The following is a 17641-nucleotide window of genomic DNA, read 5'->3' as shown; positions in this document are numbered from 1 at the left end:
ACGGGTGAGGACCCCCTGGAGCGTCGTCTGGTGTTCTTTCAGCATTGGCTGTATTTCCTCTAGTGTCCGTTCTTCTGTGCGCACCCGGTCAGCTAATTTACGGTGATCATCACGGAGAAGGTTGACATCTGTCGCCAGGGTACCAAGGCGCTCCTCCATAGATAGACGGGACAACTTGATGGCGGCTAGGACCTTATCCAGTTTATCCGATATTGATAGGTCTGTGGGGGATGCCGTACCGGGGGCCCAGGTCGAGGCCTTTGGCATGTTCTCCGGGGCTGTCTCCGGGACCGAATGGTGTTGCGCAGGCCTTGATTTCCCCATCTTGACTTCACGTGCGGCGGGCGGGCCAGTGCCGTCGGTCAGGTCTCAGGAGCTTGCAGTGGCGCCAGGGGTCCACGAGGGGCGCAGTGGTAGAGGGTGATGCGAAGGCGGCGCCGGAGGGCAGCGCCCCGGGCCGGTACTCTGGGTCTCCCTCTGCAGGCAGGGCACAGGAGTCACCGATGTCAGACCCCAGGAGCCACCCGCATGGCGCCACTGGTCGCAGAACCCCCACTCAGAGTTCACGTCTGTCTCCGATGTCGCGGGCTGGAACTCTCCTGCAGCATCCGCACACTCCGGGGGCGCCCTCCACCGGGTTCAAAGGTAATATTCTCTGTGGCCGCATAGATCAAGTCCCCGCCGGGGGCCCCCGACAGAGGCGAGACCCCCACAGTCCCTCAGAGTGTAGTCGACGAGGCCTGGTCGCGTGTGGTGGGGGAGTGCGGGCTTGCGTCACGCCTCCCCAGTGTCTCCACCTGCTTCGTGTCTCCTGTATGACTTCTGTGCCCGGTGTCCGGGGCGCCCCCCCCAGGGTGTGGGGCTCGTTGTCACCTCGCGCCAGTGCGGCCTGTCACGCCGGTACTCTTTGACCACCAAGGCTCCCCGGGGGCACCAGGGGGCTCTCCGGCAGTTCGCTGTGGGTAGACGGCGGGTGGGACAGGCTGGGGCGCACCAACCCCCCCGGACGCCGCGGAGGAGGTTGTCGCTGTGTCAGTCCTGAACGTAGAGGCCTCACTGGTAGTGTAGAAGAGGGTCCGGTGTCTTCCCGGCGGCCATTTTAGGGTCAGGCGGGCTTCGTGGGGGAAGGTCACGATACCCCCAGAGTGCATTGTACTTGCCGGGTCCCAGCGCTTCCTCGCAGCCCCCCCCAGGAGCAGGTACCTGGGGCTCTTGTTGGTGGCATCCGGATCTTCTCACGGTTCAAGGCAGGCACTCCGCGCTCAAGATGGCGGGTCCGCCCGGGGCGGCGATGCTCCCCCGCCTCGCGGTGTCCCGCCTCGGTGTCCCCGGGTCCACTCTCGGCTGTTCCCGGTTAGGCAGCGGTGTAGGGACAGCGCGATGCACCGCTGACCCCAGCGTCTCTCCCCGCACCGTCCCCGTCTCACTCATGGGAGTCTTGGCGCCATCTTGGGTCCTGGGCTGCGGCGCTGTCGAGTCCCTCCGGGTAAAGCTTCGTTCCCAGGGCTCAGGACACAGTCAGGCGTCCCGCTGCATCTCGCCACCATTCAGGCATATTCCGGTGCTCTCTGAGCCGCCGAGCACCCGCTGCGACGCTCCGTAGCTCAGCAGAGAGGCGCCCGAGCGCGGAGCCTCAGCTATGTACGACCGCCATCGTGGCTGGCTTAGCCACGCTGCCCCCAAAAAAACACTTTGCTATATGCCAAAATGTTATTTTAAAAACAGAGAGGTATTAAGCGAAATAAATTATGGATAGGCTGAGTAAACAGATGTGGAAAGGTGATGCTATGCTGGACCTGGCTAGGGAAATCACTCACTTTAACTATTTTAACCCCATTAAAATATATAGTGCTTAAACTGACTAAAACCTCACACCTTCTGTCACATTTGTAACCAGCTGGTTTCATATCAGCATTAACACCTCATTGTTTATTTATGCTAGCCTGCTCCACAGGAAAGGTTTAAAATTCAACAGCTTCTACTCCAACAAAGTGAAATGAAGTTAAGAAATATCTCACTTTTGTCTTGAATACAAAATATTGTCACTCTAGTTCTTCATTAGAACTCTGTGACAAAGCTACTATAGATCACCGGTGAGCCAACTGGCACACAGCTTCTGGTGCTTGAAGTACATAGTTCACTCAGCATGCCAGACTCTTGTTTCTGACATGAACAAGGGAGGTATTAAGAATTTATAGAAAATGTATTCTCGTAGATTTGTAGAGCACTAACTATGGTTTCTATAACAAATAAAACCCCTCATTTTGTTTAGGTACTAGAATCCCTTCAGTAGGAAATGCTTCCAACTCTATAGCTCGGATTCCAGAAGAGTGTCATTCAGGAGTTCTTCACTTTTACCTTGATTATAGAATGTTGCTGCTCTAGTAATCATAAGAACTCTGCGGCAAAACTAATGTACAGAATTTTGTGAGTTTCACCCAAAATGTTAAAGGTCTGAATTACAATAGCAATACTATCCAAGGGAGATGGTGCTCCCATGTTGTGATTGACCCTTGGCTTTGATTCGGAACCCTGTGAATCCACCATGGGCAATAACCACCTGGGGGTGCTCTCAACTAGCATACTATAGCCTTATAGCCCGCCGTAGCGGGCTATACCGGCTATTAAAGGCTCGCTCCAGCGTTTCGGCTCGGGCCTTTAACAAGGGAGCAGGACGTTAATAGCCGGTATAGCCCAGCTACGAAGGGCTATAAGGCTCTTAGAACATTCTGCCACTAGAGGGCAGAATGGTCTAACAAATTAAACAAAGGCCTCTCGGAGCCCGAGGGGATTTAAATTCCTCGAGCTCCGAGAGGCCTTTTATTAAACAACATTGGATTGTTGCTCTGCGGGCCTTTACCGGCTCGTAGAAGCATGGAGCACTCCATTGTCTTTAATGGAGGGCTCCACATTCCAATGTTCTAATAAATGATATAAAAACCTGAAGCATACTAAACAAAATGGTCCACATCATAGCAATATTCTGCAGTACTCTATGCAGAAGAAATATCGGCACAGTGATTATGTTTATTAATATGAGAATTAAACTGATTCTGAAAAGACTTAAAAGGAAACAAGAAATTGTGCCAACACATGCCAAAAAATGCCAGTAATTGAATCGAGAAAGCAACCCATATAAGCATTAAATGTCCCTGCATGGGCAGTGAATTTGTGAGGAAATAAACGATTTTTCTTTTGTGACACGCTTCATTCTATCCTGTCAGTGCCACATCCCATTCAATTGTTTATGGCTCTAATAACATGATCTTTGTGCCAGTAGTACCTCAGCACGGTGTGATGCTCAGTCCTTCCCTTCTTTCTACACTGGAGAACATTTCACAGTAGTGAGTGAAATTCCTTGTGTTTTATAAATGGCAGAATGAAAAACATCCTGCCAAATGATTTTGCTCCGGGGACAATGTACATTAGGTTGCTCTTCGATTCTGTTTTTATGAAATTTGCAGCCAACCCCACGCTGGCAGGCAACCGCCGGTGCTCATCTTGTGTGCTGAAGGAAGCAGGCATATATTTTTTTGAAGTTATTGCCCCTGTGGAGCCCCAGGGCACCTTATGACTAAGTCGGCTCCCTAGCTGGCACCGTACTGGGTGGTTGGTGGAAGCTGGCACTGTTCTTTTGCTCCTACCACTGGGCAGGAGCAGCACTTTCGAACTGCTCCCGCCAAACAGGAGCAAAGTTGAGTTCACTGCCAGGGAGTGCACAGGCAGGGTGTGCTCCGCAGGACACTGTACAGTATCAGGCCCAGGGGGATGGGGTACCTAGGACCAATATTGGCACAGGGAGGGGACGTGCGTCCCCGTTACACTTTTAAAATAAATTTGGCTCCGGGGCAGGGGGGGTTCCCAAGGCCTGAGGAGGCTACACTGCCCCACTTACCTCTCTCTCCTCGTGGTCCCTCGCTTCACCGTGCTTCCTCTCTTCTCCTGCTTCAGGCGTCGTCAGAGCGGCATGTCGTTGTTTGGAAATGGAAGCTCCTCCTTTTCCAAACAACAATGTGAATAGTCAGCAAAGTAATTGACTTTGCTAGGTAATGGTATATGCTAAGTAGAAGCATGCAAACTTTAATCATGCGAAGTAAAAGATTCTGCTAAGTTGAAAATGGTAATGGTAAGTCGTAGTAGTGGCCGCGAAGTAATTGTAGAGTACATTGTAGAGTGGATGCCTATCAGAATCAGGTGTCTGGTCGATGAAGTTGTCATAGAGGCCCTTGATTTTCAGATGTAGGTAAGAGCCAAGCTTGTTGCAGAGGTCCTGGGAAGGGGTGATGTCTGTGGTTTCGCTAGGGGTTTGGGGAATTCCACTGGCTTGGACTCTGTCCTGCCCCCTGGAACACTGCACTGCTTGCTTCCTACTTTGACATTGCACTGCTTACTGCTCTCCGTTGGGACCTATGCTGATTGTGCTCTCCTATTTCGACCCTGTGCTGCTCCCCGCTTTGGTCTTTACTGTATCTCCCCCCATGAATCCTACACCACCCCCTCTTGGACTCTGCGCTGCAACCCTTCTTGAACCCTGTGATGCTCCCCTTTCTTGGACCCTGCACGATCCACCCTCTTGCACAGCTCCCATGTGTACTGCTTCTATGACTGCTTGATATTGGCAGTCACTTTGACTTTTGTATGGCAGAGACATTCACCACACTTCGCCAACTTAAAACATGGTTACTACAAGCAGCACCAACGTAAGCTTCTGTAACACAACACAGTTACTGGACTGGTGGTAGCATTGTATTCTTGAACACACACACGCCTGTACACACCCACGAGTTCAAGTCCTGCGAACACATCCCTATGTTCTTACCTTTGGCTGATGTTCTATTCGGTATGGTGTCTGCTGGAACTGGCGTATCTCACGGATAATGTGTGATATCTACAGAACAAATACACAGAAAACATATTATGTACAAAGGTTTTCTTACAGTTCTGTATTAACTTTAACACATTGCCATGCAACTTATTTTCCAGTATTTAGTCTCAGGTGAATGTCAATGGAAATCTTGGCAATATATTAAAACTCAGAACCTTGGTATATGCACAGTAGATAGAGATAATAGGTATGATATTAGCTTAAATCTCAGAATCCCCCTTCAAATGTGGGGCCTCTCGTTGTACAGTCAACCCAAAAAGCCACCAAAAGCCCACCATAAGTAACTCAATTGATATAGTACCCATCACAATCACACACGCTATGAAACTTAACCCTAGGAAGAGAGACAGAGAGCACTGCTTGAAATCTCTGCACGTTTTCACAGTCGAACGAAAAGTGACCACAATTGGAATTAAATTCACAAGCAAACAATGGACTATACAAACTATTTTGTGCGTATTTATTTAGCAGTTTATTTTCAGCAAAGATCATTTGTCTTTTGTGTGACACTTGACCTGGAGCCTCTACATTGTTTTTATTACTGTTGGTCACAAAGTTTCTTTTGATTTTTGCGTCACCCTTCTTGTGGAGTGCGTAAAGAGTGTAGGCTACTACCAATGTGGCAGCCACTCTCTGCATTCTATCCTGTGGTAGTTGGCGGTCTAGTTCTCAACCATTTGATCGTGTGCAGGGTAATGAGAACCCATATAAAGCAAGCTGCAGCGCATCCACGCCAAAGGCAAGCCCTTCTACATCCAGGTCACAACCAGCACTATCCCTGATTATCTTTTTTCTCGAGAATCCAGATATGTATATACTTCTGAAGAACTACATGCAAATGTGAACATTGTTGTACCTGTTTCCTGCCTCATTCTATTGGGGCAGGACAGGAGTAATGTATTCACTGCACGTTTTCTGTCAGCCCCACACTTGGAGTCATGTTATCCCCACCGACTAACACCTTGTGGGCTCGCCAGGCTGATGTTTGAGACTTACTCTCTGATTACAAACCGGATATTTTGTTCCTATCTGAGACTTGACTCAATGATTTCGCTGCGCCAGATATTGCGCTCGCTATCCCAGCTGGATATCATCTCAAAATCTTTGAACACACACCCATAAGTGGTGGGAGAGTGGCTATTGTTTATAAGGACTCTTTGATATGTTCTATTAACAAGGCTCAACCAATTTCTGTTTGTAGATGTTCAGCGTTCTCTATCAAGGTTAATGACACATTTACATTGACAGGGGCCCTGATATACAGGCCGCCTTAAGTTAAGACCAATTTTGTGGCCAATGTAGCCAAGTATATGTCACCGTTCATTCAGAAATCATCTAACTTCCAGTTGCTGGGAGACTTAAACTTCCACTTCGCGAATAAGGATATTAAATACGCCGAAACTTATTAAGGTGCTTCAGGTTTTAGGTCTGAAACAAAGAGGTTTTCAGCCTACTGATCCGGCAGGACATATTTTGGACTCTTTTCTACTCATTGGATTCCTGTTTGGTCCGACCGCATACCAGTTACTTAGTGTGATCATTTTCTAGTTCCATTTAGTAGTTGGATTTCTCCAGTATCAAATGTTCCTGCTCAGATAAAATTCAGAATGTTTGGCCAGACCATGGTATAGGGTCACAGAACCAAAATTGTAATCTTCCTTATAGGCTACCATTCTTATTGCGTCATCATTCTTATCCGATGACATATGTGCGTTTAATGACTGGTTACCTACATTCATGGTCACAGTAGCTCAGCTTCAGATTAAAAAATCTTTCAAAGTGAAACCCTTAGCTGATATTCTGAAGAGCTGAGAACTGCAAAACTGCACTGCAAGGCTCTAGAACATCAGCAGTGAAAGGATTATAATGAGTAGGCTAAAGGGTTATATATAAGAGCCATTAAGCCATCTGCACCATTTAGCCATGTCTCCAATACCTTGTCACATAGCCCGGAGATCACTGTCCGTACTCCGACTGTCGACTCAGCCCTACACCTCGGACCCACTCACCTTACGGCCACATCAGTGGGCTCAAATCTTCAGGGGCAGGCCGGGCCTCTCATACCCCGGCTCCTGGTCCCTACATGAGCAAGAATATCAGCAGTCCTCTCATTCTCTCCATTGACCCATATGGCCACCGCACAGAAACTGAGCTGGCCACACCAGGCATAGGTTTGGCTCCCAGCGCGGCCCCCAAAGTCTCTTTGCTGCCTCGCCCAAGACGGCCGGGCACAGTCTACTGCACAGGCAGTATCCAGGCTTCGCAAAGCGTCAATCCACTCCCTGAGTCCTCTTGAGGGGTTACTGAAGCCGCCATGTTCTTCTCCTACACAGGATCTTGGTGGATTAGGGAGGATTCATTGTCATTAGTGGGAGCTCCACTCTAGAGTGCCATTTTGCTTTGATGCCTAGCCACGCCCCGTATGTCAGCTATTTTTGAGTGGATGAAACACAGCTTTTTAAAACTCAATGCAGATAAAACTGAGATACTTCCCTTTGGAGTCAATGGTCCTAGCTGGTGTTCCAAATGGCTGCCAGAACAGCTGGGATCATTATCTGCCCCTGCTCTTTGCGCCAGCAATTTAGGCGCGTGTGTAAATTAATTTTCATCTTTCATTCTCAGCACAAATTACTGAGGTAGCATTTAAGTGTTTTACCTTGGTTCAGGCCATCCGCAAAAACCTCCCACACTTTCCTATCTCTGTCCATAGGAATATGGTCCATGACCTCATCTCTTCCCGCCTGGACTAAGCGAAAGCTTCCTATATAGTTCTACCAGCTTATCATCTTGACAGGCTATAAATAGTACAGAGTGCAGCAATTCGAGTTAGTATCAATCCTTCTCGGAGGAATTAACCTCTTCAGTGCCCATGACGAGATAGTCTCGTCATGGAGCACGGTTGCGCTGTGCCCATGACGAGACTATCTCGTCATGAACCCCACCCACTAGTGCAACGCCCGGCACAGGAGGGGGAAAGGGAGTGGCACTGAAGGGGTTAAGTCAAATCTTTACTCCTCATGCTCCACTGGCTACCTATTTGGCAGAGGTGTGCTTTTAAGGCACCCTGTTTGGATTTTAAAGCCTTAAGGGTACTGGACCAGTTTGTTTGTTCACAAAGATCTGTTTGTATCTATCCTCACACACTCTTCACTCTTTTGGAACCAGATTTCTCTGGGTTCACAGTTTTAGGTGCTATCGTGCTGGGAGTCGCACTTTGTTTTAGCACACCACCAACTGTTGAATTCCCTGCAAGCTACCCTGAGGCTGGCTTCTGATTACCTTTCATTTAGAAAGCTTTTGAGAAACATGGCTGTTTCAGTAGTTGCAATGAGCTGACTTGCTTGTTAATTGACCAGGACATCCTGTTTTGGGGTAACATCGGCCTTCAGAAGCATCTATAATTCATTCAGAGTAGATACAGTAAAAATAATCAATGCCTCCACTTCTAAAGGGTGCATTCCAAAATCGTTGAAACATGCCCTCATTATTTGTTCCTGTAGAAACCATCATGGAGGATCCAGAACATCTGGCAAACTACTGTCCAAACTCCAGTTAGCTATATCGCAGCAAAATCTTGGAAAGCGTAGCAACAAAATATTTGTAGGAGATGTTAAACTGCACAACCTCCTTTGATCCCCTTTAAACTGTGCTGTGGGGGGTGTGTGACCAAAAGACTGGGTGTGCAGACTTAGGTCAAACACTAAGACCAACTCGGCTGTGTTTGGCCAAAGTTTAATGTATGGTAAGTTGTGTTGGTCCTGTCATTGACAGTAGTGGCAGGGGCAATGGGTGGTGCAAGCTGCAGTGGCCTCTTGACAAGGGCCCTGAAGCTTATTTTATTTTATTTTTTTACAAATTAAGCACTGGTGAAGATAATGACTTGATAATCCAGATGGCTTAAGCGAACCTCATAAATATATGCAATGTGTGTCTTGGTTAGATGCACAATGTCTGCCGAATGGCCATAAATTTCTTCTGGACTGACTGAAACTTTCTCGGGCTATTCAAACCCTAACAAGTCCATGTGATGATGTACAGATCACTGACATAACCAATATTTTAAACATCATTACTTCTAAATACCATGCAGTAATCAGTCAGAAATATTCAAGAACCTACTCACTTTCTCCTTTTTCAAGTGAACCACCAGTCCCCAAGACCCATTCACTCCACTTTCATCCACCTGAAAAAAACTTCTTTGATGTAGCTGTCCGCAAGATGGAGCGCAGTATTACTCCTATCCCTTATCTGAGTCTGCCCCTCCCATAACGCCCAAGTAAAATTACCTAGATCCTTAAGGAGCTATTTTGCAACAAATCATTAATAACATCTAGACTAAGTATGAAGGAATACAGAAAATACACAAAACAGAAAAGCGTGAGAGGAACAACTAAATGGTCTTATGCCAACTCTACGTTGACCACCAAGGATCAACTTTAATGGTTGCATTGCAATTTAAACCTTGTTCCTTTCAACAATGAATCAAGTAGCCAGGGTTGGACTGACCTATAGGGAAGTCAGGCAGTGCCCGATGGGCTGGTCTGACAGATCAGTGGTTGTGTCGGTTTTAAGCTTTATGCTTTGCTAATGTGGGCCACATTTATTTTGGTGCCAAAGCCTATTTTTTTCTGACCCTGCAAGTAGTACCCTTTATGTGCGAAAAACACAAGAAATCCACTTTTCAAGATTCTCAACTCTACAGATTCTTTAAAAAAATCCTGGGTGCATGTAGTAGGCAGAAGACTGTTTATCTGTTTAATACGCCAGCTGCTGCTTCACGGTGGCATGGCAGAAATACAAGCACACAACTGAAAAAGTCCCTTCACCTTATGTGTGCTTAAGCAGGTGAGCTTGATCATAAATCATTTATCTTATTAGAAAATAAACAATTAGGGTCCATGGCTGTTGGTTAGCATGGTTCAGTATCTGAAAATCAAAATTTAATTCCAACAAGTCAGAGAGGGCAAGCTGAAAAAGCTGTTCTATAAATTGACTATTTTTATACCACAGAATAGGAATAAATGGCAGTGGTGTGTTCTCGTGGCTCGCGTCATGAGAGGAGAAGGCAACATGTCTTTCATTCACACACCCATAGTGTGCTTAGCCTAGCCAGTGTCAACATCTCCATGACCGCTCTGCAGGGCATGCCATAAGCATTGTGAAGCTCTGCGTGCAGGAGGTAGCTAGGAGAGCTTGGAAGTACGGGGATATCAAACTTAGGGTCTTCTTTCTTCGTCTGCCATTTTGGGGAAACACAATTCCCCTGAAAGAGTAGGAGTGACTACACTTCTCTCTACGTCTATTCAACATAGATGATTGTCTTTGAAGTGTTTGCTGCCTGAAGTTCCAAATCCAATATGGTGCTAGCTTTTTCCGCTGATATCACTTGCTGCCTAAATCAAATATAATGAGGATTGGGCTAGAGTAGGAAGCATTGCAACATATTGCGTTGGCCCCTTAGTTACCTTTTTTCTCTGATTTTGGCTCCTTTGTTCTGCAGCAGGTTTTCTTTGGGATTCTTTCTTCTTGAAGACCTCAAGTTGGGCTCTTTCTCAACCTTAATACCAGGTAATTTTGAGGCTTGCTTTTCAACTTCTTATCAGTCATTAACTACAGTCAAGAGTTAACAATATTACAAAGGGGGTTTCCCTGCCCTTTTTGGAATTTTCCTTCCAACTGGGACCTTCTTACAGAAACCTTTTACACTTTTCACACCCATACTACAGTCCTGGGTGGCATCATGCTTACAGAAAGGAGCCATCCTATCCTCTGCAATCAAGAAGGATACTAGAGGGACCCTTGCTGTTTGCAGTCCTTGAGAACTAGGGTCATTATCCACCCTTGCCTCTTTGATACACAGAATGCAAAGGTGATTCCTAAATGTTGATTGTCATTGTCTTTGATCTCCCATTGCAAGTACTGAATTGATTTTTATAACATTCCATTTTGTCCTTGAGGTGAGCTCTAAAGACTTTTGCAATTTAGCTAATTGCTGCTAGAGTCTACAAATTAGGAGTGTCACTAGCCTTATAATAATGCAGGGTCTCTTCTGGATGGGCACATATTAAACACCGAGTAGACTGAAGGCTCATCATGAGAGAGTATCCCTTGTTAATGGTATTACCTCTTTTCTCATAGGGCAAAGTTAGAGTAATACTTGTATTAGTGCCAGAGAGTGGATTCTCTGAAATCAATTGTGATCCCATGAGGAATGAAGGTAGCATTGATGCAGATGATAATCTGCTGACAACGTGACCTCAAATGAATGCTTTACCACCACCATTCATGCAGTCCATGCGGTTGTCCTGATTCATCACTGATCCTGCCTCTCCTGTGTGCTGCTCATCACAGGTAAAGGGCTAACAAATGTGAGTGTAGAAAGAAATCGTTTTAAAAATCATATTAGTCTCAGACACGCTCCTAAGGTCAATGGGGTTTTCAATCTACCTCTCAATGTGCCCTGCAGGCCGCTTATCTCGAATCAGAGTGTTACTGGAGCTTGAATGCATACAGGCTATGTGGGAATGAACATATTCTGGATCTCTGTGGTGAAGGTTTTGCACACTAGTACTACTGGTGTGTTTAAGCCGACCCCAAAGGCTACATGGTATTGACCCTACTGTCTTTTTGATGCAATGTGGTTTACCTCGCTTACTAGTCGACCCTTTTCTTACCCTACCTTGACCCCCATAATAAAGCTTGGTTCTATTCTTGCAGATCTCAGGGTGTAAAACCAGAGAAGCCTTATCTAAACCTGTGCTGCTCTCAGCTTGCTGTTACAACATCCTGTACTTTAAATTGTAGAGTGCTAAGGCTCCAAAGCAGATGGCAGTGCCACCTCAAAATTATTCCACTGGTCCTTTTATGGAGGGATTGTGTGTGAAAGCTAACAGTTTTAAGAGTATCGCACCCTCAGGAGTGTCTTGATACATATAGACTTCTGTGTCCCAGTCACCAGCTAAGAATATAGCACCAACTCTATTTGAGGGAGGTAGAGGGTGAAGGAAGGGTGACATTTCTTCCACTGTCCTTGCTTCTTTGACAAGGATGGCATCCTACTGGTTAATGATAGATGATTGGATCATTTACAGCGAGACAACCTGGGGGCAACTGACTTGTTCACAAGAAGCAAAGCCAACAACGCCTCCTTGGCTGAACTGCCAGGTGCACACTGGCATGCCAAATCATTCTCTCAAGCAGCAGATCCTGCCATCCTGGTTACCTCACCACAAATGGCTCCACCAGAGCCCTCGTGCAGGAGACCAACAATTTGTTTTTGTGGGCCCAAGGTAGGGCAGCTTTCTTACTTCTGCTCCCTACTTTACCAACAATGCTGCTTCAATTGCAGTGTGGGGCTGAGGCTGACAGGAGATATCTTTTACAGATGCTACCTTATTCGAATGAACTATGTCACCCAATTTGATACTAGTTTTAGATACTAATTCACTTCTTGTTTTATTTTTTTCTGCCAAAACATACAAAATGAAAGACTTGTAAGTGAGGTGCTTTTAGTTAATTTAGGGGCAGAACCATTCTGCAGCTGTGGATCATTTGGCTGCCATCTTTCCTCCGCAGCTAGGACTGAATGAATTACTCACATTTGACGTGGCATAGCTTTAAATCTCAGAAATAAAACAAAGTAGCCTTATTTAGCACGGCCCAGTGGAATTTAGGTTGACCTTTACTGTAATTTCAATAACTGATCAAATTCATAATAACTGCTGGAGAAAATGCTGTCTCTACTCAATCTTGTTCTAAATGAAGAAATACACATTTTATCTCCTTAATATAGGAAGTCGATCACAAATGCATAACTGGTCCCAATCTGCACACCCCTTTGAACCCCTCTAATTTCAGTATTTAGAGGCAACTCTGAACCTTGCAGCCTCAGATTCAAGGAAGAAAGAAGAAGGATCGAAGAGCAGTGCTGACCAAGGAAGAAGAGGACACCTACTGCTTTTGCCACAGTCTTACCGGCCTGTCCTGACTACGACCTGCCTACAGCAAAGAAACCGGCATGTCCAGCTGCCCCCCAGAGCCCGGAGGACCTGCCCTGCACTCATCTTACAGACTCTGTCTCCAGTGAGCACCGGATTCGCTCCACAAGGACTCCAAGACCAGAATCCAGATTCCAGCAACTCCGTGATTCTGCACCACTCTGCACCCTATACCTACGGCCCGAGTTCGAGTGGCCCAACACCATGAGGAGGTCTCTCCAGTGATCCTGACCTGGGATATGGTGATCCCCAACCTCCCTCAAGCTTCAAGATGACTCCTTCAGCCTTAACCTGAAGGGTCACCCCGACCGTGACCAGAGCTGGTAAAAAAACACCACGCGAAAAGACACCCCTGCACCCGATGCCCCATGGCCTTGCATGGCCCAACCGACGGTATCCAGGCATTCCCCAAGAACCCAACTTACCTCTCCAGCCTGTGGTCCTCTTCAGGAAGCCTCCCTGCCCGAGCCTGCAGCAACTTTGCCAAATCAAGGGTCTTCATTGAGAATCACCAGGTCCCCGACATCTTCTTGGCACCCTGCACCCGGCCTCCCCAGTGCCGCTGGTGGTGCAGCTCCTGTGCTGATTGTTGGACCCTGCAGTGCTGAACTTAACCCCAAGAGCTTTCTGGCACATGCATCAACATAGGCTTTTGCAATTCCTTAATTGCGATTATTAAGGAATCGCAATTAAGGAATTGCAAAAGCCTATGCATGTAGGAATCGCTATAAAAATAGCGATTCCTACACATTCCTTAATTGCGACTCGCAAATTGCGGGTCGCAATTAAGGAATGCCGTCCCATTCATTCCTATGGGCCTCCAGGCCCATAGGAATGAATTGGAGATTGCATGAGCAATTTGCGAGTACCAGTAGGTACTCGCAAATTGCTCATGCAATTTCAAGTGTGCAAGGGTATCAAAATGACACCCTATTGCACTCTTGAAATTGATCTGTGCACATATGTTGCACACACACATGCCCTAAGGGCATGTGTGTGCGCAACATGAAACTGTGCATTTTTCAAAGTTTTTGCAAATTACCATGAAGATCTACTTCATGGTAATTTGCTCCCCCTATTAGCGAAATCGCAATTTTTTTTAACTTTAAAGCATTGCATTTGAGGAATCTCAATTTGAGATTCCTTAAATGCAATCGCTATTTAAGTAATCGCAATTTAGAGATTACTTAAATTGCGATTTTTGCATTTGGGATGATGCATCCCAAATGCAAAAATACCGGTCGCAAAGGGGCAGATTCTGAGAATCTGCCCGTTTGCGACCGGTTTTTGCTTTGATTCATGTGCCTGTTTGCTCCCACACCTGAGTGGCCTGCTCATTAAGCAGTCCCTAACCAAAGGCCCCCTTAGCCCCACTGGCTAACAGTAGGCCCGGCACTCTGCACCCCGCCGCCCCAGTGCCCCTGGTGTTGCAACTTGAGTGCCTACCTATACCTTGGGGAATCTTGGTCCTAACCCCCAAAACTCCCACTCGTGAGACGTTTACTTACCTGTAAAAACTGATAATCATTTTTCTCCCATAGGAACCGCTGTTAAGAGTTTTTGTGCCTAAAATGTTCGAAGTGTTGAACTGTTGTTTTGTATGGAGAACAATGTCAGTATAACTTAAACCAAGAAAAGTATTACTTAACCTCAGTGGGGTATCTAGGTATACCACCCCCAGTAGTCAAAGTAATCAAAAAGTAATTACTATGCAATTTTATCTGAGTTTTGACAATATACCAAACTGTTAACAATTGCAAATCCATCTTAAATTGCACTTCTGTGTAAAGGTTTACAATTGAAAGTATATTTTACCTACCTGTACCAAGTCCTGCTTGGTTCTAGAAGTAAAATATAAGTATAACTTTTTTATACTTACCAAATTGGTTTGGATTCTGTCTATGAGTGTGTGCCATCAGGCTTGAGTGAGTGAATACAATAAATGCTTAACACCCCCTCTGGATAATCCTGACTGCTCACCCACACTACTGCAAAGACAGCTGTATGTACTTCCGAATTTAGCCTCTGCTATACCTCTGGAGACTTCCTGGACTCTGTGCACACTTTACCTTACTTTGGTATAGTATATACAGAGCCAGCCTCCTACAATACGGAGGTAGAGAGATTAGTGACAATTTCAAATGTGCTTTAAATAGATTTGAATACATTGTCTGAAATCACAGTTTTGAAGGATTTGTGGGCTGAGTGCAAAGCAGCTTTGGCATGGACAATGGAAGAACCTTCAAGAGTTCTTGCTCATAAAGGTCCAGCTGCTATAGTAAAGGAAAAGTACAAGGAAGGGATTCTGCATTTGAAACAAAAAGGCCAGGCGAAAGAGGTGAATTGGCAGATTTATATTAAGCATAACGCAGTCAATGATACAACCAAAAAGGCATTAGTAAATGCGTATCTGCTTTTGTATTGGGTTTCCTTCCGGAGCTTGGTTCTTATATGTATCAGAGCATGATATGTTGGCAGACTAATAGTAGTGATGAAATACTCAACTATGCGAAGTATTGTAGTGATCGCTTTCATGCAAAGCAGAAGATGTTGAAGTAAAAAAACGAAGGAATGCACAGACAAAGCACTTTCAGAAAATGGTAAGAATCAGGTAATCGATTTGCGTTTTGAATCTGGTTAAGTTGATAGTGCAAATTCAAACATGCACGGTGTAGGGGTGCAGGGACATACTGTGTTGATTGTTGTTCTTCAAGGATGAGGTAGAGCTTTTGTTAATAACTAATAGGATGAATGTGAAAATTAACATGTTAAAGAAAAGCGCTCCTTAGGCAATGGAAACGCAAATGTTAACAGAATCCATAACAAATTCAAAATGATTTTGCGGCCCGACTGGCTTCTGTGCAGAACAGGCAGAATTAGTGGCAATTCAATGCAAATAAGCTTATAGTTCCAGTGATCCAGCAAAACATTTAAAATAAATGGGCTAATTTTCAACAGAACCCTAGTTTTCAACAAAGCCCTTTTCATTATTAGTATTGATTTTCCCCAGATTTCAAAGGCATTTGGATCTCCTACAGGGCTGAATCAGTCGCATTGACAGTGCATGAGGGGGAGGAGGATTGAATGCTTGTTACACTACTAGAGGTAGATCATAGTGGCTCATGTAAAGGTGAGGTGAATGGTCACCCAGTATCAAGTTTAATTGAAACAGGTGCTACAGTTCGTTTCATGGAGGTTTCAAACCTACCCCTCTCTGGAAGAGAAGTTCAAGCTATTGGAATCAGCAATTAGAAGATTACTAATCAGGTCTCAACAAATATTGCTGTAAAATTGAACCACTTGAAAATAATTAAGAAGTCATAATATGTGACACAAGTCATGTGTTAGTCAGGAACATTCTCTGCATGATTAATTGCGTGATTTATTGCACACTAGATGAACACTGAATTCAAAATAAAATCACAAGAGTCAAAAGTACATTTGTTCCCAGATCTCAACAAAAATTACTAAAGCCTTATTTAAGATACACAGTAAAGAGAAGGTGGGGCATTTTACAGGCAAATACATTGGATTGATTAGAAGTGCAGAGCCAGTGAAAATTACAGTGAAACCAAATTTAGTTTTTCCTTCAACTCCTCAGTACAAGCTTACACGGGAAGAAGAGGAGGGAAGGAATTCCAGGATCGAGAATATACTCAAGCAGGGCATTTTAAGAGAAGTGCCCCTCAACTTGCCAGTCATTGCTTAAAACGAGGGGAAAATGGAGGGTGGACCAGGATCGTCACAAAATCATAAAATTGTACTTCCATGCTGTTCTGTGGCACAGGTTCTGGTGTGATCTTATTTCATATTCCCATTTATATTTTTAAATAAAGTACTCATGTGGTGTTGTATCCCATAAGGGTATATGGAAAACCCTTCAATCTGTAGCCAAATTCTAAAGAAAGATTTGGAAAAAGCTACCCTGTAAGTCAGTGCTGGTGCAGTACATTGATGGCCTGAGGGTCACATCCAAAACAAAAGAAACTTGTACGATGAACTCTTGAACCATCTTGCAGACATAGTACCTCCCACAAAAATGCAGCGATGTATGAAAGAAGCTGTCTATTTCAGACACCATATATAAAAAGGGATATTAAAAGTGTCCAAAAACGTGTGTCTTTAATCCTGAGAATAAATCCACAACATATACAGAGAAGTGAGGATGTATTGGGGAAGGGTTGGCTACTATAAACAGTGGATTCCAAACCTTTCCCTGATCACAAAGACTTTACTGAAGCCTACTCATAGTGATGTAAGTTATCCAGTTTTATTTGATGACGAATGCATGAGTGCCTTTCTCGAGCTCAGAGATAAACACTATAGTACCCACGATCCAGGAATGCCAGAAATATTTTTACTTATTCTGTCATGAAAGAGAAGAATGAGTATTGTCGCCCCTTACACAAAAACATGGCGAATTTAAGAGACCTGTGGCTTACTTTCTGGCACGTTATATCCAATTACTGCTCTGCTTCCTGGATGATTAAAATCAGTAGCAGCAATCTGTCTGGCAATTCAGTAAAGCAGAGGAATTATGATGGATTACACTCTTATTGTGTCAGTCTCTCATTCAGTTGAGATCTTGCAGAATTGTACTTGAACCAAATATGAGCAAACAATCTTATCGGTTGATAACATTTCATTCAGAAGATGCAATACTTTGAATGCTGCAATGCTTTTGCTTACTGCAGATAGAGATGAATAGGAATGTGATCATGATTGCACTGCTGTGACAGAATTGTGCACTAAACCAAAA

General features: G+C 45.1%; 1 protein-coding gene across 2 annotated transcripts in view; it reads right to left on the bottom strand.

The window, feature by feature from the left end:
• Nucleotides 1-17641, bottom strand: part of RASGRF2 (Ras protein specific guanine nucleotide releasing factor 2) — a 2022215-nt gene that overhangs the window by 14032 nt on the left and 1990542 nt on the right. For both annotated transcript variants that reach the window (XM_085632406.1, XM_085632407.1), the window contains exon 26: nucleotides 4820-4888. In XM_085632406.1, coding sequence (XP_085488532.1) covers nucleotides 4820-4888 — 69 coding nt within the window. The remainder of the gene's footprint in view (nucleotides 1-4819; nucleotides 4889-17641) is intronic.

The sequence above is a fragment of the Triturus cristatus genome, chromosome 2_1, assembly GCF_964204655.1.
Source record: "Triturus cristatus chromosome 2_1, aTriCri1.1, whole genome shotgun sequence".
NCBI lineage: Eukaryota > Metazoa > Chordata > Amphibia > Caudata > Salamandridae > Triturus > Triturus cristatus.
This window is presented reverse-complemented; position numbering and strand designations above follow the sequence as displayed.